General features: G+C 35.2%; 1 protein-coding gene across 4 annotated transcripts; it reads left to right on the forward strand.

Moving 5' to 3' along the window:
- On the forward strand, nt 278–14,102 carry LOC109354361 (bromodomain and WD repeat-containing protein 3-like). 4 transcript variants are annotated; one of them, XM_019596812.1, is made up of 26 exons: nt 380–606; nt 1,046–1,439; nt 3,613–3,767; nt 4,432–4,671; nt 4,946–5,055; nt 5,147–5,224; nt 5,295–5,401; nt 6,206–6,300; nt 7,136–7,266; nt 7,390–7,499; nt 7,588–7,665; nt 7,757–7,835; nt 7,970–8,138; nt 8,666–8,736; nt 8,996–9,076; nt 9,166–9,236; nt 9,754–9,850; nt 9,949–10,008; nt 10,134–10,188; nt 10,267–10,655; nt 10,732–11,453; nt 11,551–12,048; nt 12,145–12,520; nt 12,690–13,244; nt 13,412–13,467; nt 13,749–14,102. In XM_019596812.1, exons 2-26 carry the CDS (start codon nt 1,078–1,080, stop codon nt 13,951–13,953), a joined length of 4,950 nt encoding a protein of 1,649 aa, XP_019452357.1. In that variant the 5' UTR covers nt 380–606; nt 1,046–1,077; the 3' UTR covers nt 13,954–14,102. The 4 variants fall into 4 exon arrangements, with proteins under 4 accessions (XP_019452356.1, XP_019452357.1, XP_019452355.1 ...); XM_019596811.1 differs by lacking the exon at nt 380–606 and adding an exon at nt 278–363 and having other exon boundaries at nt 11,551–12,520; XM_019596810.1 differs by having other exon boundaries at nt 11,551–12,520.

Raw genomic sequence — 15,143 nt, forward strand, 5'->3', positions numbered from 1 at the left:
GCAGGTAGGTTGGTGGAGTATGGAAGGCATGCTGTCCCCTGGGTCAACTTTGATGGTCCCAACAAGTGGGGCCACCTCGGCGTCTAAACATGACATTTGGCTCGCCGGATAGGAACAAAATTATATTAGGGTAATTATTATTAGTTTGATAATCCCCGAACCTGATATGCCAAAATTTTCACTACACATGCAGTCTTTCTTAAAAAAAAAATTATTAATTTTTATTCCATTTTATTTTTCTACAAATATTTCTTCTAACTTAATTTCTGAATTAATTTAAAATTCCTTGAATTTGGTCTGCACCTCCGTGGGACAGTGAAGAAAGAACGCAAAATTCCAACCGCTCCGCCCCAATTGTTAATTGCAAAAGGTAAATAAATATTATTTATGCATTTCTCAGATTTGTTGTTTAGGGAACTGTATCTTTTATTTGGATTCTTTTCCTTTGAACCCTAAAGCTTGAAATTTTGTCCATTCTATTCAGATTCGGTTATCCCCTTCAATTCTCTTGTGCCTATATTAATGGACTTAGGTGGTGACAATTTTCAAATACTTCAAATTCTCTCTGTAACTGCTCCTGCATCTTCAGCTTCAACCATTTCAAAGGTTTTCCCCCTCTCTAATATCCACTTTGTTGTTTTGTTTTTGTTTTATTCTGTTTGAATTGAACAGTTTCACTTTGATTTTTTAATTGTTCTAAAGAAAAGGAAGTATAATGGTTTTACTGCAATTTTCAGGTTTGATTTATCTGTTTTCGATTGTAGAAAGTACTTGCTTGTGCTAATTGTTCAAATTGGGACTAATATAATCTCATTTAGGTTTAGCGTCAATCTATTGATCTCTTAATGGACACGCAGGAACAAAAAAATATAAGAAAAATGATTTTGAATTTAATGCAATTGAGATTGAAAATGGATATTGTCTATCTATTTATTTATTGGTAATGAAATCTGAAGTAGTTATTCGCTTATGCTGTATGATGTACTTGGAAATTTAGGGCTTTCTTTAAAATTTGTAGCATAAGCACTTCTTTTATGTACTGTAGGTTGTTCTTTTGCTGTAAGCCGTTTTCCGGATATGGATTTGCGGAAGTGTAAAACTTCTGGCGGTGCATCTTCGCTGAGTATTGCACCAATGAGTGTTCCAAATCAGGTCGATGAGATGGCTCGATCCCCCAAGGATATGGGAACGGTTGGACATATTGTTCAGAATAATGTGGATATAGACATTAGAGAAGTTTACTTTTTGATGATGCACTTCTTGTCTGCTGGGCCATGCCAGAAGACTTTTGCACAGTTCCAGAATGAACTTTTAGAGCATCAGCTTCTACCTAGGAGGTATCATGCTTGGTTTTCAAGAAGTGGTGTGCCCAGTGAGGAGGATGTTGATGATAATGATGGCACCTCTTTACCTTTAGATTACAACAAATTAATGGACAGGTATTTTGCTTTTCGTATATGCCTTCTGATTTGTTTATATGCAAATTATCTAGGAATGAGAAGAGGGTGGAATATTTTGTGGTATTATTGTCATTTGATTACTATTAATAAGGTTCTAGTTTTAGACATAGCTTTTCAAACTTGTTTTAATTTTTTTTGGGAACTAGGATACAATATTTCAAACAATTTGGTGTTGGAAGTTGGATTTGACTATACTTTACTTCTAAAAAAATAGGTATTTACTATTTACTATATTTGTTGAACTATTCTTTTTTGATAAATCCCAACAGAAATATATATTGAATCAGCTTGAACTCCTTCTTCCTTTTCATTTTTCTCATATGCAGCCTGTTTCACATAGATCTGATGTCTTTTAAATTTTCACCCACATAATATTTTTCGTGGCCATAGCTTGCTGCAAAGATTTTAAGGTTATTTGAAATTTTTTATATATGCTAATAGATCCTTGACAATAGACAAGAGACGCATATTACTAAAAATCAACTTGGTTTTATGTCGGGGAGGTTAACCATTGGGGTTATATATTTGCTACGATGATTGATGGAGAATTACTGAAGGAACCAAAAGAACTTAGACATGGTTTTCATTGATTTGAAGAAGACATGATAAGATGCCTAAAGAAATATTGTGGAAAGCTTTAGAGAAGAAAAAAGTTTGGATTGCCTACATTCAAACAATCAAGAATATATATGATGAGGTCAAGACTGGTTTGAGAGCACAAGATGTAGTCTCAAAAGATTTCTGTATTGCTATATGACTACAGCAAGGGTCAACTGAGCCCTTACCTGTTTACATTGGTCTTGGATTTCTTAATGAGCATATCAACAAACCGGTGCCATAATGCCCGCTTTTTGCGTATGATATTGTCTTAGTTGAAGATTCGATAAATGAATTAAATGAGAAGCTAGAAATGTGTGGACTAACTTTAGAAGCACAAGACTTTTGTATAAGGCGAAATAAGACAAAGTATATGAAGTAAGACAGACAAACCCTACTATAAAGGTACAAATTGGAGATCATATTATACCACAAGTCACTAGATTTAAGTATCTTAGGTCAATTATACAACATGCTAGGAAAATTGAGGGAGATGTAAACTATATGATTCAAGCGAGGTGAATAAAATGAGGGAATGTGTCTGGTCTCAGATATGATAAAAAGGTATCACTCAAGTTTAAAGGGAAAATTTAATGCACAACTATAAGACCGACAATGTTATATGCGAGTAATGTGATTGAATGTTGGGCACTAAAATGTCAACAACAAAATAAACTCAATGCAACAAAGATGAGAATGTTGTGTTACATGAGTGAACAAACTAGAGAAGATTTGATCAGGAATGAATGCATTAGGAAGAAACCCCAATAAAGAGAGTATAATCTTGCCTTAGGTGGTCTGGGCATGTGTGAAAGAGACCATTAGAAACATCAATAAGGAGAATAGATCAAATATAGGTTAGTCTAATTTTTAAAGTCAGAGAGAGGTAAAAAAAAAAAAACTGTAGACAAAACGGGTCGAATAGAACCTTATGATGTCGTTCCATCCATGTAGCTGATCCCATCTAATGAGATTAAGACTTGATTTTTCTTGTTATTGATCCTTGACTACTTGATTGTGTTCAATGCATATTAGCAAATAGCAACAATTGTAGATAACTTTATAAACATGTAGTTGCCTTTTATTTATTTATGTTTCTGTGTCCAAGTGTTGCGTTTCAACATGTAGTCATTATTTGGTGTTTTTTAGTTAGTTATCTTGACGTGGTTGACTGACACTCTCGATCAGATTGAGTCTCAACCAACTTGAACTTTGAGGTATATCATAGGTGTCTAGTATTTAAAAGATGGTAGCTGTAGTCTATAGTCAATGCATGTACGCTTAAGAGGTTCTCATTTGGACTTTAGTATTACAAATGATTTTCGTTTTTAAATTCTTTAAAAAAAGAATAGAAAAGAAACTTTGGATTGGAGAGTGTTATTGTTATTGGTAGAGGCATATACATTTAGATATTACTTGGAAACAGGGCCTGCTTCATATTTTAATGTAATAATTGTTGTTATTTGGTTTGTAAACCTTTTTCCCAACTTAGTAAGGGCTGCTTTTAATATTGTTTGTATGTGCATTAATTATTTGTCATTTTGTGTACCACAAGGTATCCTCACATAGATATGGATCACTTGGTAAAGCTTCTGAAGCAATTGATGCTGAGGACTGTCCATCCTTTGCATGGAAAACTTGGAGAAAGTAGTCCTAATGCAGCTGATGTTCCTACTTTACTTGGATACGGCTCCTTTTCACTTCTCAATGGTATGTGATATGCTATAGTAATCTACTTTCTCTTGTCGGTCATTCAATTTAAGAATTTGTAATAATTTTTAACTGTAGATACACTGAAAAAAATGTCTGTAAAATTTATCTTTTATATGAAATTATGAATTATGTGAATTAATGAATTTTAGATGTCAATTACTATTTTATTTTCCTTTCCCGTGGAACATTCATAAAGGCATGTATTAATATATATTTCCAAAAAGAGGGATGTATTAATATGTTAGGGCTAGCCTGCTAGCAGTAACTTAAGTATGGGATGGGTATTGCAAACCCTGCTTCAGTTTCTGTTTTGGTAAAAATGATAAGATGTTCTGGGGCATGAGAATGTAATCATTTTATATCAGGTAGTACTAGTAATGGTCATGTATAAAAAAAGGGAAAAGTAAAAGATTCTAGATATTTAAGTGCTCGATCTAAAAGTTGTCTTCGGTTTGGAATTTCTTCCCGCTCTTCCCCTTTTCAAAGTATAGTCCGAAGCTTCTATTGGAAAATTTGCATTTAAATATCAATGGCAATTTCTATAGTCTGATATGTCCCCATCATAAAACAACAGAATATATATCAAATATGTATGGAATAATGGGATGAGACATTCAATATCTGTTAAGTGTTGACTTTACTTTAATCTGTATTTGTACAGTTGATAGGAAAACATCAGATAAGCAAGGCAAGTCCCCTCCAGTTTACCTGCGTTGGCCACACATGCAGGCCAATCAGGTTCAGGGGCTAAGTTTAAGGGAAATTGGAGGTGGTTTTACAAAGCATCATCGGGCTCCATCTATTCGCTCTGCATGTTACGCTATTGCCAAACCATCAACTATGGTGCAAAGGATGCAAAATATTAAAAAGCTAAGGGGACACCGTGTGGCTGTCTATTGTGGTATGGCATACTGTTCTGATAAACTCGTTATTAAAATGGTGACATTTTGGGCATGGTCATTTATCCAATAAATGTCATTAATTAGATGTGGGTCATGTGGCAACCGTATAAGTTTATTTCAAGGCATTTTCATGATAAGTGCTACTTTCCCTTGGGGTTTTCTTCTGAAATTGAATACTGATTTGATAATGTAGAACATCGAGGCGTATAATTAATTTTTTTAATAACTGAACTCAGTTGATAAATTAAGAAAAATTATGATTTCATCTTGCAGCCATATTTGATCGATCAGGGAGATATGTTATTAGTGGTTCAGATGATCGGCTTGTCAAGATTTGGTCTATGGAAACAGCATTTTGTTTAGCTAGTTGTCGTGGACATGAAGTGAGTCATGAGTATGGTTTATGGAAGTAATTTTGATAAGTGTTTTCCTTTTATATCATTTAATCTTCTCTTGCCATTGTATGAATTGAAGGGTGATATTACTGATTTGGCTGTAAGCTCAAACAATGCTTTGGTGGCATCTGCTTCAAATGATTTTGTCATTCGAGTTGTAAGTAGCATACTTTTATTTTTATATTCTGCCCCACATTCCTTGGGTACTAAATATTTGCATTAAACAGTGGCGCTTACCAGATGGGATGCAAATATCAGTTTTGCGGGGACATACTGGAGCTGTTAATACTATTGCATTTAGCCCCAGACCCAGTGCTATATACCAGCTGCTATCGTAAGTCTATTTTAACTTACGAGTTATTTCTCCCTGTTGTTGCCTTGTATCTCAAATCATGTAGTTAACCATTTCATACATATTGAATCCTAGTTTTTTTTTGTAAGTTGCACGTGCTATACAAAAGTCTAAGAATTTTATTTGTATAAACTAAGCTGTTGTATCTGTTTTTGGTAAACCTGTAAAACTAAGCTTTTGTGTTGTAATAAATGCTTATACTGTGACTATAAGTTAATAATAGTAATTCAACCAAGAAAAAGGAAGGGGGTGGATCATTGGAGAGTTTTAATGGAAAGTTTCAATGAAGTGTCTATGCAATAACTAGGTTGGGGCCTGGGGGTTTGGCTTGAAGGCGGAGACAATAAATGCTTTAAGGGTATTTTTCATAAACAATTTTAATATTTGACCTTTGATTAACCCCTATGCCTGCAAATCTGTTATCCTTCAAAAGAGAGTTCTAGTTCATTTTCATATGAGGTATGTGTAGAACAAAAAAGCCATATTATTATAAAAATATTTCAGGCGAAATATATATCCTTTTCAAATGAAGGAAGGTGTTAGTAGTTTACTTAACATATTACATTATTTTAATTAATCTATCGCAAGATTGGAAAATCTACCTACTTCCATATACAGTGTAGTAGCATGTATTTAATTTTTTAAGCATATCTAAATTAGTTAATTATATTCTCTGTACCTAAGAAATAATTACTTCTTACTTTAATAATCAACTCCTTTCTAGTGTTCAAGATAGGCTATTACAGGGATTCTTATTTTGCTACTTAACTGTAATGAGATGCATAGGTCATCAGATGATGGAACTTGTCGATTATGGGATGCAAGATATTCACAGCGCAATCCACGAATATACCTGCCTAAACCTCCAGATGCTACAACTGGTTAGACCACTGCTTCTTCTTCTGTCATTAGGCCGAGTCAATATGGTCTGGGTTTTGCATTATTACCATACTAAATTGAATATGGTGCTTCAGTATGTTTGGTTTTGGAGTTTGGATCAATTAGATTTTATTAATCTCATAGGTTTTCAAGGATTGTGCTGTTCTTCGTTGTCTAAGTCTAGTAAATGCTAGAATTTTGAAGGACTTTTTCTATCCTAGACTTCATATGGGATAGGGTTTCTTATTTGGTCTCTTTGGTGTTCTGCACATGGTCTCTTAGGGGTGCTTCTTTGTTAGACATGCAAAGATTTTGACATGCTTTTGTTGCATGAATTTATCTCATTTTTTGTGGGTGAGAATTCCTTATCCTCTTCTTTTGTCTTCTCATCTAATAAGTTTTCTGTTTCCATAAAAAAAGAGTCTAAATCCAGTACAAAAACCATTTTACAGTAAAATATTTGTTTTTCTAAATGAATACCTCATTTTAGAACTATGGATGGAATTATAATATCTTGTGTAAATCAAAATCTGACCTTGATTGTGTTATCTGTGCTGAATGCACTGAGCAAGCGTGTTAGACCCCTCAAAATGGTCAAAAGCTAGTATTTTTTTAATTTTTTTTAAAAATGGTTTCTTTAACATGCCCCCTCAAATAATGGTGTTTTTTAGCCTAGCTCTGCCAATTTGAATGTAAGTTTGGACATGCAAATCATTATTTTCTCACTTAAAGTGCCTTTTAGATCAGTAGTCTGACCTGTTGACTGCCATAATTGTTTTTTACTAGGTTATTTTTAATTGATCATAGGATTGCTTGACGAATTATTTAATTTTGTAGGGAAGAGTAATGCTCCACCAGCTAATCAACCTTCCTCAAGCAATGGTCAACAAAGCTATCAGATACTTTGTTGTGCATATAATGCAAATGGAACTGTTTTTGTTACTGGAAGTTCTGACACTTTTGCCAGGGTATTTACTATGCTTACATCTGTACTCTGCAGAAATTTCCCTTTTTTTCATTAATTCATTTGCAGGCTCCTTGTTTAAATATTACATGCTTAAATTGGTTTAGAAAAATGCTGATATCTGCAGGTGTGGAGTGCTTTTAATTTTAAGCCCAACTCTGATGACTCTGAACAACCTATACATGAGATGGATTTATTAACTGGCCATGAGAATGATGTTAATTATGTACAGTTTAGGTTAGGCTCTTCTGATTAGATCTACATTTAGTTGTTTTCATTTTTCTTTTATAAAGATTCTTATTGTCTTTGTTACCTCCATATACAGTGGTTGCTCCGTGGCTTCAAAGTTTTTGACATCTGACTCTTGGAAAGAAGAAAATACCATGAAGTTCCGAAATTCCTGGTTGATAAATGTCTTAATGCTTATTTGCAAAACAATGTTAGTGCTTTTAATGCTTCTTTGCAAAACAAAGTAATTTTTTGTATATTTTCAGGTTTTGTCACGATAACATAGTTACCTGCTCTCGTGATGGAAGTGCAATTATATGGATTCCTAGATCTCGTAGATCCCATGTTAGCTCCTTTCTTTTTGAGACCTTTTAATCCATTTTATCATCCAGAACTATTTTGGGCATCTTTATGGTGCACTTCCATATTTTTTCTGTACCAAACTTGGCAAATTATGTAGTTCCCTGTTGCATTTTCAGGGAAAAGCTTTACGCTGGACTCGTGCCTATCATCTAAAGGTGCCATCACCACCTCTGCCTCCTCAACCTCCAAGAGGGGGTCCAAGGCAGAGATTTCTACCTACTCCCCGCGGTGTCAACATGATTGTATGGAGTCTGGACAATCGCTTTGTTCTTGCAGCTATCATGGGTAACGTACTTTTGCTAAAAGTAGGAGCTATAATGTGTTGAGAAAGTTTACATTTTGCACTAACGTAAAGGTACTTAAATTCAAGATGGTACACTAACATACACTCTGGTATAGTTGCATAGTAAAATGTTGGAACCTTGTATCAAAATCAGTCAAGATGCTACATAAAAGTACTTAAATTCGGATTTTATTACAATTTGATTCTCTCCTGTTTATTCACTTTATAGGTCTACCTTGTAGTAATTCACTCATTTTGGTGTAGATTCTCTAGTAATTTGTTAATTACCAACCCTTTCCTTTGATAACTTACCGGAAAGACATAATATTGAATTAAAGCTTTTGGTGAACATCTATTTGTTCTACTAACTTCTACTGATTGTTGCTGTTACTTGTATACAATGCATTCTATTGTCTCAACTTGTGTGACCTCCTCCTTTTCTTCCATAGATAATCAATTTTAAGTTATTTCATAATGGAAAGAAGGTTCTTGCATGCTTAACCTGAAGACTTGTCTTTTCATCTTGAAGATTGCAGAATATGTGTTTGGAATGCAGTTGATGGCAGCTTAGTGCACTCTTTGACTGGTCATACTGCATCTGTAAACCCTCTCTTATCTCTCTCCCTCTCTCCATTCTTTCCTTATGGTCTCCTTAATGGTGTTAATTTGCTCGACTAATAAAAAAAGGTCAAACATTTCTGGACTAAACGTAAATTCATTAATTTGAAACGTGGCCTGTCACACTTTTGTAATTAGGTGTTTGTAGCATAAGTTTCAGTTTGTCGTTTTCAGAGTTTATATCTTAATTTGATTTTGTAGTTCATTCTAGTTCAAATGTTGACTTTTCCATGTTTGGCAGTCGTATGTTTTGGATGTTCATCCTTTCAATCCTCGGATTGCTATGAGTGCTGGGTATGATGGACGGACCATTGTGTGGGATGTAAGTTTTTTTCCATGTTTTCTTAATACTAGCATGCACTTCATAAAGCATAATTTAATTCATGCTTCTCTGGTATATTATTTTTCAAGATATGGGAGGGCGTACCTATTCGGACGTACGAAATTGGACGTTTTAAGTTGGTTGATGGGAAGTTTTCTCCGTAAGTGTCTATAGAAGAATGATTGTTAATACTGGATTTTCTTTTAGTTTGAATTGTTGTGCTTGCTTATTATTATATATTTTATAATTTTCATTTTTACATCTATATTTTTTCCCTCTTTGAAACTTTGTTATTTTGGTAATTCTCAATGTTGATCTTTCATATTGTCCCTTTTCTCACTTATTATTACTTGTCTTTGGCAATGATAAACTCTTTGGACTTACATAACTCTAAAGGTTACACCTATGTGATCTCTTAAAGTGATGTCCATGTAAAGGAGATATGCTTAAGCCATTAGGTAAAGGCTTGATAACAACTTTTGTTATTTAATATTCTCCTTCAAGGAAGAGTCCTTTGGGCAAGGAGTGTGGACAATGCATTGTTCCACTCCACATTGTGCTGAAACTCAACTTTTTTATTAAAATAATGGGTAGGGAAGATTAAACTCTGGACTACTTGTCGTTGAAGGATTGTGTTAAACATAATAATCTATCAATATGTTTTTTGTTTGTTATAGGGATGGAACATCAATCGTGCTTTCAGATGATGTTGGCCAAATATATTTTTTAAATACAGGTCAAGGCGAGTCCCAAAAGGATGCAAAATATGATCAGGTGGTCAAATCAATATAGCTTCCCCACCTTTTATTATAATATCAGCTGCCTAACAAAACAAGTTTAATTATATGGTTGTATCTTTGATTTTCTGGCAGTTTTTTCTTGGAGACTATCGACCCCTTATTCAGGATACTCAGGGAAATGTTCTTGATCAGGTTGAGAGTGATCATTATGCCATTGAACTTTGTTGATTTTACTCTCATAGTTGAATTAATAAATCTTATATTTTTCGGCTATTAAAAACCGATATGTTCGCTAACCTATGTTACACCTGATGCAGGAGACTCAGCTTCCACCACATCGAAGAAACCTGCAGGAACCTATTTGTGATTCTAGTATGATGTGGCTTTGTAAAAATTTTGCTGTCTTATGTGTGTACAAATTTATCTTATCATAGGTCATTTCATTATCAGGTATGGTGCCATATCCAGAACCTTATCAGAGTCAATTTCAGCGACGTCGGCTTGGTGCTCTTGGCATTGAATGGCATCCTTCATTGGTAAAATTTGCTGTTGGTGCAGATTTTAATGTTGGTCAGGACTACCCAGTTATACCTTTGGCAGATTTGGAAGGAATGCCTGAACCACAACCAGAGTTCTTAGATGCCATGTTCTGGGAGCCAGAATATGACATTGTCGTAAGTGATGATAATGACTCTGAATACTACGTGAATGAGGATAGTTCCAGTGCAGGTGAGCAAGGGAGTGTTTGTGCCTCTTCTAGTGATTCAGAATGCAGTGAGGATGACTCTAGTAACAGGGATGGCCTTCGTAGATCAAGAAGGAAAAAGAATAATGTTGAAGTAAGTGGTAACCTTATCATCTTTGTTGGATCAATCTTTAATTTCAATTTACCATCTAACCCGTAATGTTTCTCAGGGCGAGGCAACGGCTTCTTCTGGAAGGCGTGTCAGGAAAAGGAATTTGAATGAGTGTGATGGTAATCCTTCTGGAAGTAACAGAGTTAAGAAGAAATCCAAAGGCATCTCGAAGTCATCAAAAAGGAAATCTTCCAAAGCTAAAACATTGAGACCTCAGAGAATTGCGGCTCGCAATGCTCGTAATATGTTGTCTCAAATTAGTGATACCGATGGGGAAGATGATATTTCTGAAGGTGAATCATCAGGCAGTTTGGAAGATTCAGACATTCTCAGTGAACCTGAGAAGAAAGTGCATAATAAGCATGATGAACTTAAAGAACCAATTTTTGAAGAATTTGCCAATGTAGCTAAGCCTCCCGCACATTCCAAGTCTCAGGTAAATGTTGAAACAAAACAGAGACTAGTTCTAAAGTTTACTATTCGTGATTCTAAGAAGAACGTGCCCATGAGACTGGCATGTGAGACGCAGGCGAATATGGGTTGTCAGTCTTTGAAACACCAAAAAAGTGATCAAGAAACTTCTGCAGAGGTGACCAATGACAAACATCCCCAAAACCACAACTCAGATGAACACACTGATAAATCAAAAGCTGAAAGTGATCGTCTGGACACATCTATAAGTGTTGAGAGGAACATGTGCAGACAAACTTATCCACATTCAGGATCTGGGGATGGTTTTCAGATTGACACTGAACGTCATCATGAACACAATGCCAATGGGTATGTAAAGCTGAGATAAATGTAAAAAATGTTCATGATACTGCTTCCTTTTCTTCATTTGCTAATATCTCAAATATTTTTTCAACCATCTTTGCAGGAGATCTTATCATATGTCCCGAAAGTTCAATACTGTAGGCAGCATGGTTGACACAGGGCCAGCTGACATTGATAACACACTTAAGGTTTCATCTGTTGAACCTTCATTGCTTGGCAGTCATGATATCTACTTGACGTCTGGTTATAAGTTGAATGATAGTGATAAAGGCCAGCCTGGATCTAGCAACTGCACGGAGGACTTAGTAGAAAACAATGAAGTTTTTCACTCAAGCCACTCTCGTGATCTCAAAATGAAAGCTCCAATGAAAGCAAGAAAGTTAGTTATTAAAAAGAAACAGCTCTTAGCAGACAATGAAGGTCCTTGCAAATTGAAATTTGTTAGTTCTCAGGCAGATTCAACAGGCGATAGAGGTGACTTAATCTCAGGAAACTCTTTTTTTAGAGGGCCTAATCTAGTTATGGAAGTACCAGAAGAAGCTGAGCATGACAGAAAAGTAAGTTCTGCACAGCTACTGCATTCATATTCGGGCAGGACGAGTTATGATCACGCCCATGAATGGAAAAAGTCATATAAAGGTGAAGTATTGCCAGATGGTTCTGGTTGTGACCCGGAAGAAAATACTTCAATTTTCAGCAATCAGCATGGTTTTGGAATTGGTCCATCTGATGTTACAAGTGATCCAAGAATTCGAACGCGATCTATGAGGATGGAGACAGCTTCTGAGGAGCCAAATGCTTTGAACCTAAGGTTTAAGCTTCGACGGGGCAAAAATTCCAGGGGCACATCTAGTCTGGAAGGTTCTTCCATCAATGTGCCTGATCAACTTCATCAAAGAAAAAGGGCTTCTAGAAACCGGCATGATGAATATATTGCCAATGACCCTAGCATTTTAACTGAAAGGATGCCAAATCTCGACAAAAAAAAGTTGTCATGGTTGATGTTGTCAGAGCAGGAGGAGGGTTACCGTTTTATTCCTCAACTTGGTGATGAAGTAGTATACATGAGACAGGTAGTTTATGTTATGAATTAGTGATTTTTTAACCTTATAACTAATTCCACTTTATAGTTTGTTTTGGAATGTATGTTTTTTTTGTTTCCAAACTTATATTCTTCACCTTATTTGGTTATTTCTGTAATTTGTTTCCGAATTCATATTCTTGATCATATTTGATTGGCAGGGCCATCAAGAGTACATAGAATCATTTATGCTGAAAGAATCAGGTCCATGGAAATCATGTAATGGAGTAAGCGCTTCTGAAATTTGCAGGGTTGAAGAGCTTGAGTATGCGGTGCTCCCAGGTTCTGGGGATAGCTGTTGTAAACTCAAACTTAGATTTGTAGATCCCTCCTCACATGTCCATGGCAAATCATTCAAATTAACTCTGCCTGAATTGATTAACTTTGCTGATTTTGTTGTTGAGAAAACATGGTATGATACTGCTGTAAACAGAAATTGGTCTTTAAGAGATAAATGCTTAGTCTGGTGGAGAAATGAAGACGGGAAAAGTGGAAGTTGGTGGGATGGTCGAATTACTGCAGTGCAAGCCAAATCTCATGACTTTCCTGACAGTCCTTGGGAACGGTATCAAGTCCAGTACAGGACTGATCTGACAGAAACTCATCTGCACAGTCCGTGGGAACTATTTGATCCTGAGATTAAATGGGAGCACCCCTGCATTGATCCTGAGATTAGAGATACCCTGCTGTCTTATTTCACTAAATTAGTCCACAGGGTGGGTACACATGAAGCTTTATTTCTTATAAACCACTCTATATTTCACTAAATTAGGCTTGTTGATAAATGCAAAGTTTCTAACTTTTGACATGCTATATTTCAAAATTGACTGGAGCAGGGGATGGAATGGAATACTAACCTTATTCTTTTTTCCAACTATTCCAGGGCTATGATATCCAGGCACTAGACCAACTAGCGGAGAAGTCGGAGTTTTCAAACAGGTACTAAAACAATTTTGCCACTTAACAGGATAAACCAAATTGAAATTTCTGTCTGAAAATCAAAGGCTTGATCTGCCTGCGATCTTTTATATAAGCCCCATTCTGGCAATTTCAGTGCCTTGAAATAATTTTACAATCTGCAGAGAGTCTTATAACTGATACTTCAATTTGAAGCTTACAAAGAAAGTATAAAAAACATTTTGCCAAGAGAAATAGATGATACAAATTATGAGTCACATTTGAAGCTTTTAAAATAATGTCATGTTTGGCATGCATTACAGGTTTCCCGTTCAATTCTATCCTGAACTGATTCAAACAAGATTGAAGAATGACTACTATCGGAGAGTGGAAGCTGTTAAGCATGATATAATGGTAATGCTATCAAGTGCTGAGGAGTACTATACAGTGTCAAAAAATGTTCAATTCTCAACCATGGTTCGGCGAGTGTCAGATTGGTTTAGAAGGAAACTTGATAGGTTACAGTAAGCTGAATATGGATTTTTTTAGGTTTCTTTTAACATTGTTTTCCATTCATTGATCCAATTTTGGTGAATTAGTTCTTCCCTGGGCAATGATTTTATAGAGTGGAGAAGGCCATAGGTGGTGGTAAATATTAGTTGCCGCACTCGTGTGTAAATATACAAGCCACATCTTTGGCTTTATGGCGTTGTTTGTGAATTTGGATGTGGTTTTGGTTTTGCCTAGGTCACAACTAAAGTTGTTTTTTTTGTACTATCAAAGGTATTCCCTTACCTTTTGGGTAAGGAACTAAAGTTGTGTTTAAGTTCTAGGGGCATTTGCTATTAGAATGTGCTAGAGTATTGTAGCCTTTGAATGTCACAAAATGACACGAGGATTTGTGCCTTGTCTAAGTTTGTGGGGTGAACCGGTGAGGAGCATTTATTCGTTCAAGTGGCCCATAACACCTGCGTTTTTTTATACTCTGTCCTGTTGACGTTATAAGGTTTTGGATCTTTTATTGTTATTTCCTGCGATCTTTTATATGGCTCATAACATTTACTATTTCCCCCTCATTTGTCCTTATTAAAGGTTTTAATTATTTCTATTTTTTGTTGTTATCCAGACAATACATTAATGAACAATATTAAATGAGAGTAGATTATAATCTTGTAATATTTTCAAACCAATAAAAGTATATTATTAAAAACCAAGCTGCAATCTATCAAGAAAATTCTACTGAATTTTCAAATAAACAAAAATGTCAAATGTTTCATTACTAAAAATTACATTTGTTGGCAGATAATTATGTATTCCAAAATGGATTAGCTCCTTATTTGTAAAGTGATGAAATATCCTTAGTTAAATAAAAAAACAAGCTGCAATCTTGATATTTATTTTTATTGATATATGTAATTCAGCTGTAAATATCTTAGAGTATGGACTAGAGGGGATAAAAGTATTCATTCCATAAATATTAGTGCATTATAGTTTTAATGATAACCTTGCGTGCACACTTGAAAGAGCATTCAAAAATTGAAGAGTCCATTCTTCAACAAAATTATTCTAGGAATCATTGTTTGCATAAATTGCATATATTTTCCATCAATTAAAGACAATTATCCTTATGTATATGAGCCACAAAAGTTCCCCTAACAAGTACTCAATGCATGGGTAGCCAATAGCCAATGGCTCTACTTATAGCCAATGGTCTATGT

The sequence above is a fragment of the Lupinus angustifolius genome, chromosome LG08, assembly GCF_001865875.1.
Source record: "Lupinus angustifolius cultivar Tanjil chromosome LG08, LupAngTanjil_v1.0, whole genome shotgun sequence".
Classification (NCBI taxonomy): Eukaryota; Viridiplantae; Streptophyta; class Magnoliopsida; order Fabales; family Fabaceae; genus Lupinus; species Lupinus angustifolius.

Coding starts and splice junctions, on each gene's coding strand:
- LOC109354361 (XM_019596811.1), top strand. CDS start 1,078: ATGGATTTGCGGAAGTGTAAAACTTCTGGCGGTGCATCTTCGCTGAGT. Junction 5,056..5,146: donor CTAGTTGTCGTGGACATGAA/GTGAGTCATGAG, acceptor TATGAATTGAAG/GGTGATATTACTGATTTGGC. Junction 8,737..8,995: donor TGACTGGTCATACTGCATCT/GTAAACCCTCTC, acceptor CATGTTTGGCAG/TCGTATGTTTTGGATGTTCA.